This window comes from Grus americana, chromosome 1 (assembly GCF_028858705.1).
Source record: "Grus americana isolate bGruAme1 chromosome 1, bGruAme1.mat, whole genome shotgun sequence".
Lineage (NCBI taxonomy): Eukaryota > Metazoa > Chordata > Aves > Gruiformes > Gruidae > Grus > Grus americana.
The window spans coordinates 15,120,651-15,134,220 of NC_072852.1; the positions used below are offsets into that span (position 1 = coordinate 15,120,651).

The following is a 13,570-nucleotide window of genomic DNA, read 5'->3' on the forward strand; positions in this document are numbered from 1 at the left end:
AAAGATATACATCATTCTCTCTTTTCCCCTGCTTTTTGGGGTTTTGGGGGGGTTTTTTTGGGGGGGGGGGGGGGGGTGGGGTGTGTCTTTTTCTTAAAGACTCTGAGATTCTGCTCACCTGAGCAGAGGACTGGTCCTGGCCTGAGGATATACCCTCTCATCCTTTAAATCTGATATGAAGAGGTACTTTTCCTGTTTGGGGCACAAGAACTGGGCCATGCCAAATCATCTAAAATTAGAAGATTCAGCTCACAGCCTGCTGGCTTACAATGCTACTTACTCACTGACATAACACCAAAATAAACAGAACTGTGAGGTTATTAGCACTGAGTTATTTCTCCCTCTTTTGCACTGTCTCTTTTATGTGCTATTTGGGTAGAGTCCTTACACAGCTCTGTGTGTCACTTCTAGCACAAGTAATCCTGATCAGAATCTCTGGCTACTCCCAAACTAAAGACAATACAAATAAAACAAGATTATTCTTTGCTGAAAGCTGCATCAAACACATGGTTTTGGTGGCTAGACAAAGCCAACCTATATTAGCAGAGCCCAGATGAGGAGAGCACTCCATGTAGACACAACATACAATGTCCTATAAGTTGGATTCATAAGAGGAGTATTCTGAAAGCTGCTTTGCATGCTCAGGGCACCCTTATCAGATGTCATCATCATCTCCATCCTCATTACTAAAGACTAAATAAAACTGATGAGCGAATGGTACAATGAAAAAAAGACAGTCTGCTGCTGCTGTGATACAACACAAGCTCTGTGCTTGACTTAACACTTTACGCCATCAACACAAGCCAACACAAGAACCACTAGCTCTGCTACTCTCATACTCAATGCTATTCCCAGTGAGCAAGCAAAATTATTTCATTGGCAAGCAAAAGGCAGTGAAAAACCTTACGCTCAAATGGAGATCCATAAAGCACAAGACCACATTAAGACCTTAGGTGAATCCTGGTCCCATGCATTCCAAGTAGTCCTTCGTAAAATCTACTAGCCAGGACACATGAAAAGATTGAGGTGTTTTATGTACACATCTGGAGGTCAACCTCTGACAGAGAAATTCTATGGACCCTAAACTAATTCAATGAAAGGCCTGTTTTTATTGTCTTTTTTTTTAAATGGAGACATTAGATTATCTGACACAGTAGTGTATATATAACAGATGGAGAATCTTGTCTATTTTGCAAGCTAAGCAGTCTTCATGTGTGCTGTTTTCTACTAAGCAGAGTGTTCTGGTCTGCTTGTGAGCAAGCCCATTCGGGAGAGTTGGGCAGCCACGTTGTAAAACTTCAACAACAACCACTGAGATGGAGTACCTGACCAGGACTTTGAAGCAGCAGGTCTTCTATCAGCAAGAGCTACACAGACGGAGGAATGAAAAGCACACCTGGATCACTCTCTGTGAGAATACTGGTCAGAAATCTTTGATTTGAAGGTCGTGGGCACGCACAGATCTACAAGATGTATTCATACACAATTCCATCCAAATGAAGTAAAAATATTTTGAACCCTCTTTCAGTGCCGGTTCAGAGAACTAGCACAGTGATTCAGTTGTAAGCAAGGGTTTTAAAAGCCTAATGTCTCACCTTTGCTCTGATGCTAGCTTAATATACTCTGCATTCACATTAATTCACATCATTCATATGAGGCACGCACTTTTGCAATATGAGCATTATCAATCAGTAGATAAATTGAGACAAGAAAGCTCATCCAAAGTCAAAATCATGATGAAAATGAAGGACAGGATCTGCAATTACATAATGCGGCTCCCACTGCAAAGCCACATGGCACCTTTCCTACCCATTCACAAATGTTTTTATTTCTGACAGGTGGATATCATCAGAGCAATTACTTACCTAACCTGAACAGAAGCTCAAACTTAGGTCACTTACTAATACAGCTACCCCTTAACTGACAACTCTTTTTTTTTTTTTTTTTTTTTTTTAAATAAAAAGCAAGGAATGAGAAATACCATGTGCAATCAATACACAGTCAGCTGGTAGGACACCACTTCATGTGTGCTTGGTACTGTCACTTTCGACAAAGTATGGAAGGATGGAAACTCACCAAGAAAAAAATCATGGCAATACTGCTAGACCACTCATTTTGCATAGTAATGCTTTCAAAAACGTCCTTAGTGACTTTGGACTTGTACAAGCAAAACAACGTGACAAAGAAGTCTCCTTGCTCTCCTTTGACAGTCTTGGACAACATGACTAACAGGGTTGCTAAGCTGTATTTTGTCTGAAAATAAACACCAGCTACTGCTCCAGCAGACAATCCTTTTGAAAACACATGTTAATGGTAAAAATTAATGGAATAAAGTGAATTAAATATGAAACAGGAACAAGGTAACCCAGAAGGGCATTTTCTGAACCACATCTAGGTACCACAAGGAATCCAAACTTGAGAAAGCAAGTGGGACTACAATGGCATTACAATATTTTGGTACTTCACAATTCTCAGCTGCTTTTGGGACTGGAGAGAATCAAATTATAATTTCCAAAGACAGCCTAAATAAGTTAATCGGGAGTTTGCACTTCCATGTCAGGCGTGTTTCCCTGGCCCTTAATCTCTGTCACAAGTTCTCTGCAGAAAGAGCTGTTAAGGTCTTCAAGTCAATCCCTGCCCCAGAGCTGTTTTCCATCTGATGCAGGATCAGCGCTCACAGTGCTCTGACCCGTTTCCTCACTATACAGGAATGGAAGCAGATCCTGAGGGGTTTTGAAACAATGAATTTTTGAGGTGAGCTTCAGAGACTGATCTCTATTTTTTTTACACGGCTACACAATGATGACAACTGAATTCAACAACTCTATGTCAGTGCTGTAAGATTATAAAATTTCTACAGCACCTTTTAAGGGAAAAAACCCAAAAGTCTGTGGCAGAAGACAGAATTCCGGTGTTTCTGCCTCAAACGCTTTATTATCTTTAAAGCCTACATAACAAAAAAGCAGAAGTATAATTTTCTCATTAAAATACTGAAATTTCATAAATAATTGTGAATGTGAATTAAGACACCCCTAGTTGCATAGATGCTTTAGGCTTTTTTTTTCCCCCCTTGAGTTTGAGAATGCAGAATGAAGAAAGCAGTCACGCTTATATAACATGGGAAAGAATTAAAGTGTAAGGGGCTGGACAACCCCAAGTACTGTAAGAATATTACAGTCCCTAGGTATGATATTGCTATTAAGTATCCCACTTCCTTTAAACGCAATGCTAGATAGACTTCAGCCTTTTTTATGTGGCTTTAGCTACAAGACTGTATATAAAATTAGCAGGAGGTAGGTACAACCTTAAAGGAAGACAAATATAGGGTATTTAATACCATAAAAAGTTATCTAGTTCAACTGAGGTTTACAAAACATCAGGTAAAAGGAACAAAAAGTCTCTATAGTAAATCTGTAGTTAGTTAAAAGAATCATCCAAAGAATTAAGGATCAAAACTGTGGAATATTTTCTATGCTTTGTTTTCAATGTAATAGAAAAATTTTACATTTTGCCCCCAAATGAAAGAGTAAATTTGGAAATGGATGTTCTTTTCTGTGAACTAAAGCAAAAGCTAGTATTAAACTCCAGAGAAAACATACTTGCAATTTTACTTATGGGTTAGTTACTTCCAACACATGGCTTGCTGAGCTTATAATATCTGTAGGATTTTATGTTCCTTTCAATCCTCCTCCTCTCCCTCTGAGCTCTGCAATTCTTCTCATCACCCACGCCTGCAAACTGTGTCTAGTATTTGAGTCTTCTCCTCCTCCTCACACACTTACTCTTTTCAGACATGTATTTGTAAAATATAAAGATTTGAATAAGTTTTCACTTTTAAAATAGACATTTCTAAATGTATTTCCAAAACTATCTTTAATGAGAAGATGCATGTAGCTTATTTGTCTTCAAAGAGGTATTATAAACAGAGTTTCAGAAAACTGAATGATTAAGCTTTTACTTTTTCTATTCTTTAAAGATTTTTAAAAATCTCTAATTTCAGTTATATTGTGTTAAAACTAATTCTACAGAATGTTACCACATATTTTACTAATAAACTAAATTCCTTCTCTTCAAACTTTAGAATCTAAAGCTGTGACTTGCAAGCGTAATCTGATGAATGTTTTCATTGCACTTGGCAAGAATTTCAAGTATTTCACTGTTTTGCTACTTTATGCAAGAAAAAGGAATGAAAACACAGCAAAGAGTTACATAGATTCTAAGGCAGGAAGGAAACACGAAGTTGTACTATTTCAGTTAGACTTGGACATTTAAAATATACTTGTATTTCCCTCCAAACTTGCATATTTTTGACTGCAAGTTTAAAAAGCATTAAATGAAAATGAGAAATGTTCTCCAAAATACTTCCTTTTGATTAAGAATGCTTGAAAAATTGAAATAAAGGGGGGAAAAAACATCAGTAGCTATCTGATACGACATAATTTATGATGATGTGTTTGTGTCAAAATGTCAGAACCATCCTCATCAGGTTTCCTCACTAAATAAACAACTGGTTTTAGGAGGTTTATTCTTGTAAAATACACATTGTATTGTTCTTACCATACATGCTGTACTCCAGATATCAGCAGGTGTACTGTAACCTGCTCCTATTAAAACCTCTATGGATCTATATTGTCTTGTCTGGATGTCTTCTGTGAAGTGCTTATGCTAAAACAGAAAGAAAAACCACATTAATGGAAAAAATTTACAATAAAGAGGTCTGGTTCTAAACAGTGAAGGCTAAATAGCTAAAATGATGTAGTTATACTTACCACCCAGCAGGCATTCCCCAGGTCAGCTATTTTAACTCTAATTTTATCTGCATTTCTTGGGTCCAGTGGATTCACCAGTAAGTCAGCAGCACGAGTTTTTGCTAACACAAGCAAAAGGCAGAACAGTTAGTATTTTGAACATACTATTCATTACCTCTAAGCAGCTTTGCCTTGACACTTCATCCAATTTTGTAATACACTGAAGACACCAAAATCATTTGCTGAACATTATGAGAAATTAAAGCATCATAAATAGGATTTCTTACCTTACATTTCAAGTGCAAATTTTTTTGCATTCTTTAACTGTGAAATGACTATTATTAGAATATCCAGAGGAGCTTCTAAGTAAAAACAGTGCATATGCTTCCAAGAACAGATTGAGACAGAAAATGTTAAGATTCAAACTCCAACAACTCCACATGAGAGATACATTTTTGCAATAGTTTGGCTGAGAAAAATTCTGCACTTCCATTATTGGCTAAGGTAAATAAAATTTGGCTGGGGTTTGTTTGTTTTGTTGTTTGTTTTTTTTTTTTAATATCTGTCCCAAGGGGAAAAAGACTCACCAAACCTTGGTTGATTTGAGAACCTAGGGGACTTGTGCTGGTTTTGGCTGGGATAGAGTTAATTTTTTTCATAGTAGCTAGTATGGGGCTGTGGTTTGGATTTGTGCTGGAAACAGTGCTGATAACACAGGGATGGTTTCGTTACTGCTGAGCAGTGCTTACACAGAGCCAAGGCCTTTTCTGCCTCTCACACCACCCCACCAGCAAGGAAGCTGGGGGTGCACAAGGAGGTGGGAGGGGACACAGCCGGGACAGCTGACCCCAACTGACCACAGGGATATCCCATACCATATGACATCATGCTCAGTGTATAAAGCTGGGGGAAGAAGAAGGAAGAAGGGCACATTTGGAGTGATGGTGTTTGTCTTCCCAAGTCACCGTTACACATGATGGAACCCTGCTTTCCTGGAGATGGCTGAACCTGCCTGCCCATGGGAAGTGGGGAATGAATTCCGTGTCTTGCTTTGCTTGTGTGCGTGGCTTTTGCTTTACCTGTTAAACTGTCTTTATCTCAACCCACAAGTTTTCTCACTTTTGACCTGAATCTCTCCCCCATCCTGCCGGGGCGGGGAGCGAGGCAGCAGCTGTGTGGGTCTTAGTTGCTGGCTGGGGCTAAACCATGACAGGACTGTCACTCATTTCACAGATTGATTCAACGGTGAATCAAAGTTCTCTGAAGGTCCTATTTGCACTGAATAAAAAGGCAGAACTTTAATCTAATCTTTAGAGGCTCTTGGGACATTGTAGACCATAACATACGACAGTGGAGGACTGCTGCTTTTGTTCGTTTTGACATACCACCTACTAGCTCCTATATTGCATTGGAAAGAAAGCAGGTTGACTTGAACGTGGAAGATAGAATCAGACATCATAAATCACATAGCAGCACAGGATTCATCTCAGTTTCCTTGTCCCAAAGCTACAAAGACTAAATTGGGAACTAGTTGTAAGGTAAGAAAGAGGAACCAGATCCAAAAGGCACCTGGGACTCCAGTGGGGATATAATGACCTGTTAAATTAGCATAAGAATTGGAAGACAAAAACACACCAGATATGGGACAAGGAGAAAAAATACAGGATGTCTAATGGTGAGTTAGGAGTGACTGAAATCAGAGGAGGACCTTCAACTGCTGGGACAGTAAGCATGAATGGGCCTTCAGGACACTGAAATACTGGCCAACCAGAAAAGAAAGTGGCAGGATCCACCAGGAAAGAGAAGGAAAGAAAAGACAGGACTAAATGGCAGAAGGTAGAAGGGGCAGTGACGTCAACAAAACAGTCCTCTAAAAAAGCTGGAATGGAGTCCAAGATTCAAATTTTTAAAAACCACCAGTATAGGGCATTAAAGTAAAATACACTGAGAGAATGAGGTTGCAATACAGCACTTAAAAGACAGGAACTAGTAAGCTTAATATTAAAATCTTCCCTTACGAGCATGCAGCATAGTACAGTCTGATTTTTTTTTTCCCCCAACACAATCAAATACATTATTCAAGAAATTATAGGACCTTTCCCAATTCAGTAGCCCTGGGGAAAAAAAAAAATTGATAGTACTAGATAAATCCTTCCTACACATCTTTTTGAAGGTGAAGGACTGCAGTAAATAAAGCAGAACGATGGGCAAAGAAAAGCCTCATTAGTAAGACATCTGAATATGACTTTAGAAAACAGCTTTCTTCAACCTTCTTCTAACAGAAAGACCTGACAAGGTACTAGGTAAGTTCCTACACTTTTGTGTTTTTCCCAGGAACTCATGAAGGTTATGTCACATATTTTCCGAGAAATGAATATGAGACCTTGGATTCTGAATCTGTCAAATGCAGATCATTCACAACTGAAAGTGAAGTCAAAAGGAGCATACTTTTTAGCAAGTACTCTCAAAAAAGCATCCAAAGGAGCTCAACCTGAGCATAAAATTAGTGAGCATTTCTGATTTTCACTTTTGTGTGTCCTAGTTCCATGAAACTGAGAAATATCACCTCCTCTTCTCACAGTCTCAGCATGATAGTACACTTAGTAAACATTCAAACACTGGAATGAGGAGGAGAGTCATGAGTAAATTAATAGATCTATCTTAAGGGCATTTGGTCACGCAGTGAAAACTTGAAAAAGATAAAAACTTAATAGCTGCTCATCCACTGAACATAAATTGGTCTGTGCACTGAATGTGGCAAGCACCCTGAAAAATTAAGATGAGACCATGTTACTTAATTACATATAGCAATGCCTAGACAGAGAGGAACACATAAAGTCTACTTCTATACAAGAAAAGGGCGCTAAAGTTGTAGTGAAAAAGTAGCAGCATTTAAAAATATTGAATAGCCTCTCTTCTTTCTAAATACCTTGATCTCTTTTATTACTGTTTAACCCATCATTATTATTGATGCTATTAATAACATTCAGCTTTCCCTCTTTTTGTGGAAGAAGTGAGCTATGGTTGAATTTACTATCTTTCTTCTGGTTTTGCACAAGAGGTCTGTAAATTGTTCCTGATGAGATAACATGAAGGAGGAATAAAGTAGGTTTGTTTCTCCAGCTATGGAGGTAAGTTGCTCCCATGATGACGAAACTAGCTTTACTCTCTGGAGGCGTAAGGATTTTACACATTACCCCAGGAAAACAGCAGTAGAGGCTTTCTGCCTATAGACTGCCAACAGCACAAAGGAAGAGGCTACCAGGAATCTAGGAACCTCCTGCATATTGTTTAAGGGACTACACAGTGTAAGGAGATGGACCAGAAGACTTATTAGCCTGGATCTTGGTATCTTCCAGAAATACAGCTCTAGTCAGTCGTATTTTATTTCACATTTCTTGCCTACTTGCAGACTACCTTACCTCTCAGACTCTGTAATAAACTGTGACTTGCTCTTCTAAAGTCTTAAATCAAGAAATACACTCAACTGTATTTTTCAATACTTCCCTATTTAAATTTAGTAACTTCATCTAGGACAATGTTGATGCAGGCTTGGTGATCTTCTCCTAAGCTATCTCATTTTCTTCTATCTGCTTACAGATTTAGTCCCTCAGTATTTTCTTTATTAAAGTTGAAACCTGTACATTTATCATTTAGCCACTGGCACTATAAATAAAACCTATGCGTAATACCCTGGAGCTATTTAATTCAATGGCAAAAATCCAGCTCTTTGCAATGACACCAAGATTTCACCTTCCGTGTCTTCAACAAACAGGATTTACAGGCAAAAATTTTGGATCTGAGCAGTTCTGGTGGCCAGAATTTAAATCTCCAAAACCACACTGAATACAGAAAGCAATGAATTGAGGGTTGGCAACATGCCTTACAGAGACAAAGAAATTGTCTTGTTGGGTTTTAATAAAAGGTTAAGAGAGAAACTGTTTGAGACAGAGAAGAAACATTAATGAATGAAAATACAGAACATTACAGAATTTTTGAATATGACTGAGAAAAGATATAACAAGAAGTAACAGCTAGTAGCTGCAGCCAGACAAATTCAAACTTGCTACAATTTCTCTGAAACAATTCTGAGTACTGACCAGTGGAACACACTTCAACCACATTAGATTTTTTTATCATTTTGTTTGTCCAAATCAAGAGATATCTTTTTTGGAAAATATGTTTTAAGCCAAACATAATGGTTACTGGGCTTAACAGACAGTGTATTACTGGCTTGTTATAAAAGGAAGTGATGTTACATGATCTCACAATCACCTTCTGCCCTTAAACTATGGGAATAATGCTTACTTGCAACTATAGCCTTCCTTTTCTCTTTTCTGTGTAGACTGACCTGTCAATGCAAGTATTTCATCTACAATAAAAAGTAGTGTGTGACAGCCTACCCGTAAACCTTAGAACTGAATTTTCACCAAAAAACCCCAAAACAAAGTAAAATCTGCATACATGTGTCACTAAACACAGATAAAACATATATATAAGGTTTAAGACCACTATTCATTCTATGTAAGACATCACCAACAGCTCCAAGAGGCTTCAAGCATGATATACGCCACTAAGAGGAATACTTACTTTTTGGCAAATCCCCAGTGCTTGAAGCTGAAACTGTTCTGCTCCTGTCGTGAGATGGGCTGCTCTCCTCTCTTTCGGTTACAGTTGATCCTTCAGAAACAGCAGAACCACAAGCTACAGACTCTAGAGCCCCAGAGAACACTGAAGCTGAAAATTCAGAGAACTGTGACTCAGGAATTTTATGACGTCCATTTGGCAATTCACCATTAAACTGTTCATAGGAGCTGCTATAAGAGTAATCACTTTTTGCATTTGGCTCATCAAGATTATACTCCTCTGGATTTGGACATTCTTCCTCCTCCTCGTCTTCATCTTCAATCTGTTGCTCCAATAGGAATGGGCCGTTCACAATATGGCCATTTGTTTTGGGGGATTCTATCCACTTAGGGTCTGTAGGGTCAGTGTTGACAAGTTCCTGCTCAACGTCATCATCTTTTTCAGTGTTTTCTTTTTCAGTATCTTCTTTTTCATCCTGATCATCTGCTTCACCTGAAAAATTTCAATGAGCAACACATTAGATGATACATCAATATACCATTTTGAAATTAGGCATTCATAACTTTTAACTCTTCAGTAACTACCTGACTTCTGACATATCACACAAGGAAACACTGAATATCACTGAAACATGTAAAGACCACAAAATCTAAATTAAAGGCAAAAGAAAGAACTAATAAGGCTGTTGGAAAAAATAAACAATGGGAAGTGGTTCAGGAGGGAGCAATTCAGAAGAGAAGAATGTTATGAAGGGAAGATATATGAGGTCTTGAAAGCAAGCTTTACAAATCTATGATTCAATCTGCAAACAGGGAGTCATCACAGAAGTAGGAAAATTCGCAGTAAGAGCAGAACAAAACTAAACCAAAAGACAGTCTCAGCAGTTACATTTTTATCAGAATTGGAGAGAGTTGACGAGAAAACCAAGGAAGTCAGAATGGAACTGCACCATAACAATTATGCTGCAAACCACTGGGACTAACCAAGAATTTTAACAAGACATATTAAAAATATTAGTGAAGAAGTTGCAATTATTATTACCTGATAGATCATTACAACAAACATTGTAACAAGAAAAGGGGAAAGCAAGGATACTCTAAGTACATTAATGTTACAGAATACAAATTCATCTTGTTCTTCTACCTCACCAAGATATGCAGTTACACCACTTAATGTAGTATGACAACTGACTGTTCTGTTGAATTTTCTATGTACTCTTTTGTGGGATTTGAATAGCTAGATTGCTATTAATGTTTTTCTTCACTTCTATAGTAGGTTTGACTTTTCCTTTTTAGACCTTGTAGTTATGATTTTACCTACAGGAGAAAATGAAACTTGATGATCTCGGAGAGCCTGGAGTCTTTGTTCATTGCACCAGATGCAATGCTGCAATTACTTTCCCCTCTGAAACAGTAAATTCAGGATCAATACAAGCAGGTAATACTAACCATCATCATTTCCAGGTTCTTCATCTACTACCTCTTCTATATCGGCTGTTTTTAGTTTCACCTCTGGGTGGTACTCATCTTCTTGTTCATTTGATGGTACAGCTGAGGTTACGTTTTCTTCTATTTTTTTCCTTTCAGCTTCTCGCTCTAGTTCTTCTATTTCCTGCAGGCGTTTTTCTAACAGCTCAGCTTGTCTCTTCTGTTTTTTCTTCAGTTTTTTCTTTTTGTTTTTGGATATTTTTCCAACCTGAAATATTAATACAAACAAAAGAAAACAAAAAACCCCTAAACAATTATTCACAAGGCATCTCACACCAAATTCACTTGCAATATGATTACTTTTTATTTGAAAATACTGCATGGCAATTAATATAGTAAATCTATTGTTTTTTCCATTTTACTTCAAATCAAGAATGACGTAGGGTTATATGATGCAAAAAGAGCTATCAAAAGTTTACATAGTTATACATGTTTTTACATGGTTGTTTACCAGATACAAGGACAAAATTAATCTAAGGTACCATAGTAAAATTCCTATGATCCTATAATCTTGACTAGCCACAATAATCTTAAACTTCAATCCAGACTAACAGATGATATTGTATTTGGAAGATAGTCTGTTATAATATCTATTTATTTACATATAAATTTTAGACATGATTTCTCTCTCCATACAATGCAGGTAATGCAAAAGTATGCTGAGAAAAATGATACAAGAAAGCCAAAGAGACTGAAAATGGCAAAGAATTTTAAATAAATGCTGTGTTGTTCAGCTATTTCCCTGTGAAAGGAAAGCATTTTTATTATTCACTTCTGGCCCAAACCATATGAATCACAAACAACAGATTGCCATTACAAAAAGTTTCACATTTTATATAACATAAGGATTGAAAAACTCAGGTACAATAACAAGGAAAAGAAAAATTAACACATCTGAGCTAGGACTGAAACACTTTCTTATATTTTAACTGAATTCTGACTTTTATTTTTACTATTTGATAAATGAGAACTCTCCAATTTTCATTCATTGTTTAGATATCACAGTAAGAAATCCTCGTATAATTAAAAAATAAAGTATAAGGAACCAAGGAAAATATTATTTTCTCAAAGGTTTATCTGTAAATCCTGTTACCTTCAAAAGAAGCTACGGGACAGTTAAAACCAGACAGTTAATTTGACAATCCTATTAATTTTCATCCATGTTGTACGCCCATTGAAATGATACACATTTTGTACAGACAGATGTAGAAAGCAGGTTTGACCTTAGATATTTCTAAACAGCTGTATTATCAGTGGTTATTTGCTATGTGTACATGGCAAAAAGATCTTTCCAACGTCATAAAAAAACCTCTCTCCTTTATGGCCTTGACCATTAAGGCTTTGAAGTCCTTAAGCTATCTGCCATGCATGATATTTAGTGCATGCACCCATTTTTGTCAGGATTTGAACAGAATGGATTATTCCTCGAGAGATGAAAATGGCAACGCTTAACTTTCTTTGACATAGCTATAGTAAGTCTATGAGAGTTTCCATCAGAGACATACTGTGCTTAAAACTGGTAAGGCCAAAGACATTAAAAGAAAAGTGTTCTTTGAAAGATAAAAGCTTTATTCAAAGGAAGCTTTTAAAAAGGGTAGACTGCCAACAGTCTAATAGCTATTAATACCTATGGAAACACAGAAAGATAGTTAATATGAATTATGTAACAATACTTACAGGCTTTTGTTGTGGAGCTGTACTCACTAAAAAGAAAAAAAATAAAATTTTAAAGATATATTTTTACAAAAACAACTGTATAAAGTAGAAAGTTGTAGAAATCACATAAAAATATTCTTAACGAAATATAGGGCACTGATTTTTTTTTTTTTTAGCTGTTTTTTTACTCTTTACAAGAACGTCATTTGATGCCTCAGAGCATGTGGAATTGGAAAGAGCTAGCATCAATTTCTGTTCACTCTGTTGTGGTTGGTGGAGACTTAACTAAAGTCAGAAAGGCAAGTCTGAATCAGTACAGATTGGACAGAAAACATTAAATGACTGCAGAGCTGTCACAGATGAAATGTAGGTAGTCAGCTGGCTGAGCAGGTATAGATAGATTTAAAATAGTTCAGGGAATATCAACAAAGACAACTACTGTGCCGCACTCAAAAGAAAAGTCAAATATTTGTGTTTCTTTTGTTCTGAAACAAGGTAGTTTGATTGCTAGGACTGGAGGCATGAATAAGTGCCTATGGCAAAAAGCATCTCCAGCATGGACCTCTTCCTAAGCACCTCTTGGAAGAATACCATCAACGACTAGGTCTGATGAGATTACAACACTAACTGAACACAGAACAGCAACACAAGTCACACAACCCCCCACCTCCCCACCCCAAATTATCAAAACCAATAGAAACAACCAAATACAGGAGACAGAGGCAAAGTGGAAGTGAGAAAGAGGAACTGAACAGGGGGAGGAGAACCTCTCAGGAACTTCTTCAGACACACAGGCATATGGCAATTAACAAATGCAAAATAAAAAACAGAGACAGCTAAGACTTCAGAGTTCTTTTAGGTTCAGTTCCTGCCGCTAAGTTCAGGGAAAAAACTGCTTGCATGCCCCTGAAAGGGCAAGGTTTTTGAAAAGATTCTTAAACTTGAGTACCATCACTGTTCTAAAAAGGGAAATTATGCAGAACCTATTCTTGAAATGCTGTAAAGAAAACATATCTTTGGCTCCTGTGTGGAAAGTCATAGATTTAATTTCAATCTGCTAAGAACAAAGCGTGATAAGAACGCCATCAATAT

General features: G+C 37.2%; 1 protein-coding gene across 8 annotated transcripts in view; it reads right to left on the reverse strand.

Annotated features, from left to right (window-relative positions):
• SRPK2 (SRSF protein kinase 2) overlaps positions 1-13,570 on the reverse strand; it is a 151,144-nt gene that overhangs the window by 15,202 nt on the left and 122,372 nt on the right. For all 8 annotated transcript variants that reach the window (XM_054808126.1, XM_054808056.1, XM_054807790.1 and 5 more), the window contains 5 exons: positions 12,500-12,525; positions 10,784-11,030; positions 9,339-9,827; positions 4,770-4,870; positions 4,558-4,665 (listed from right to left, as the gene is read on the reverse strand). In XM_054808126.1, the coding sequence (XP_054664101.1) occupies positions 4,558-4,665; positions 4,770-4,870; positions 9,339-9,827; positions 10,784-11,030; positions 12,500-12,525 (971 nt within the window). The remainder of the gene's footprint in view (positions 1-4,557; positions 4,666-4,769; positions 4,871-9,338; positions 9,828-10,783; positions 11,031-12,499; positions 12,526-13,570) is intronic.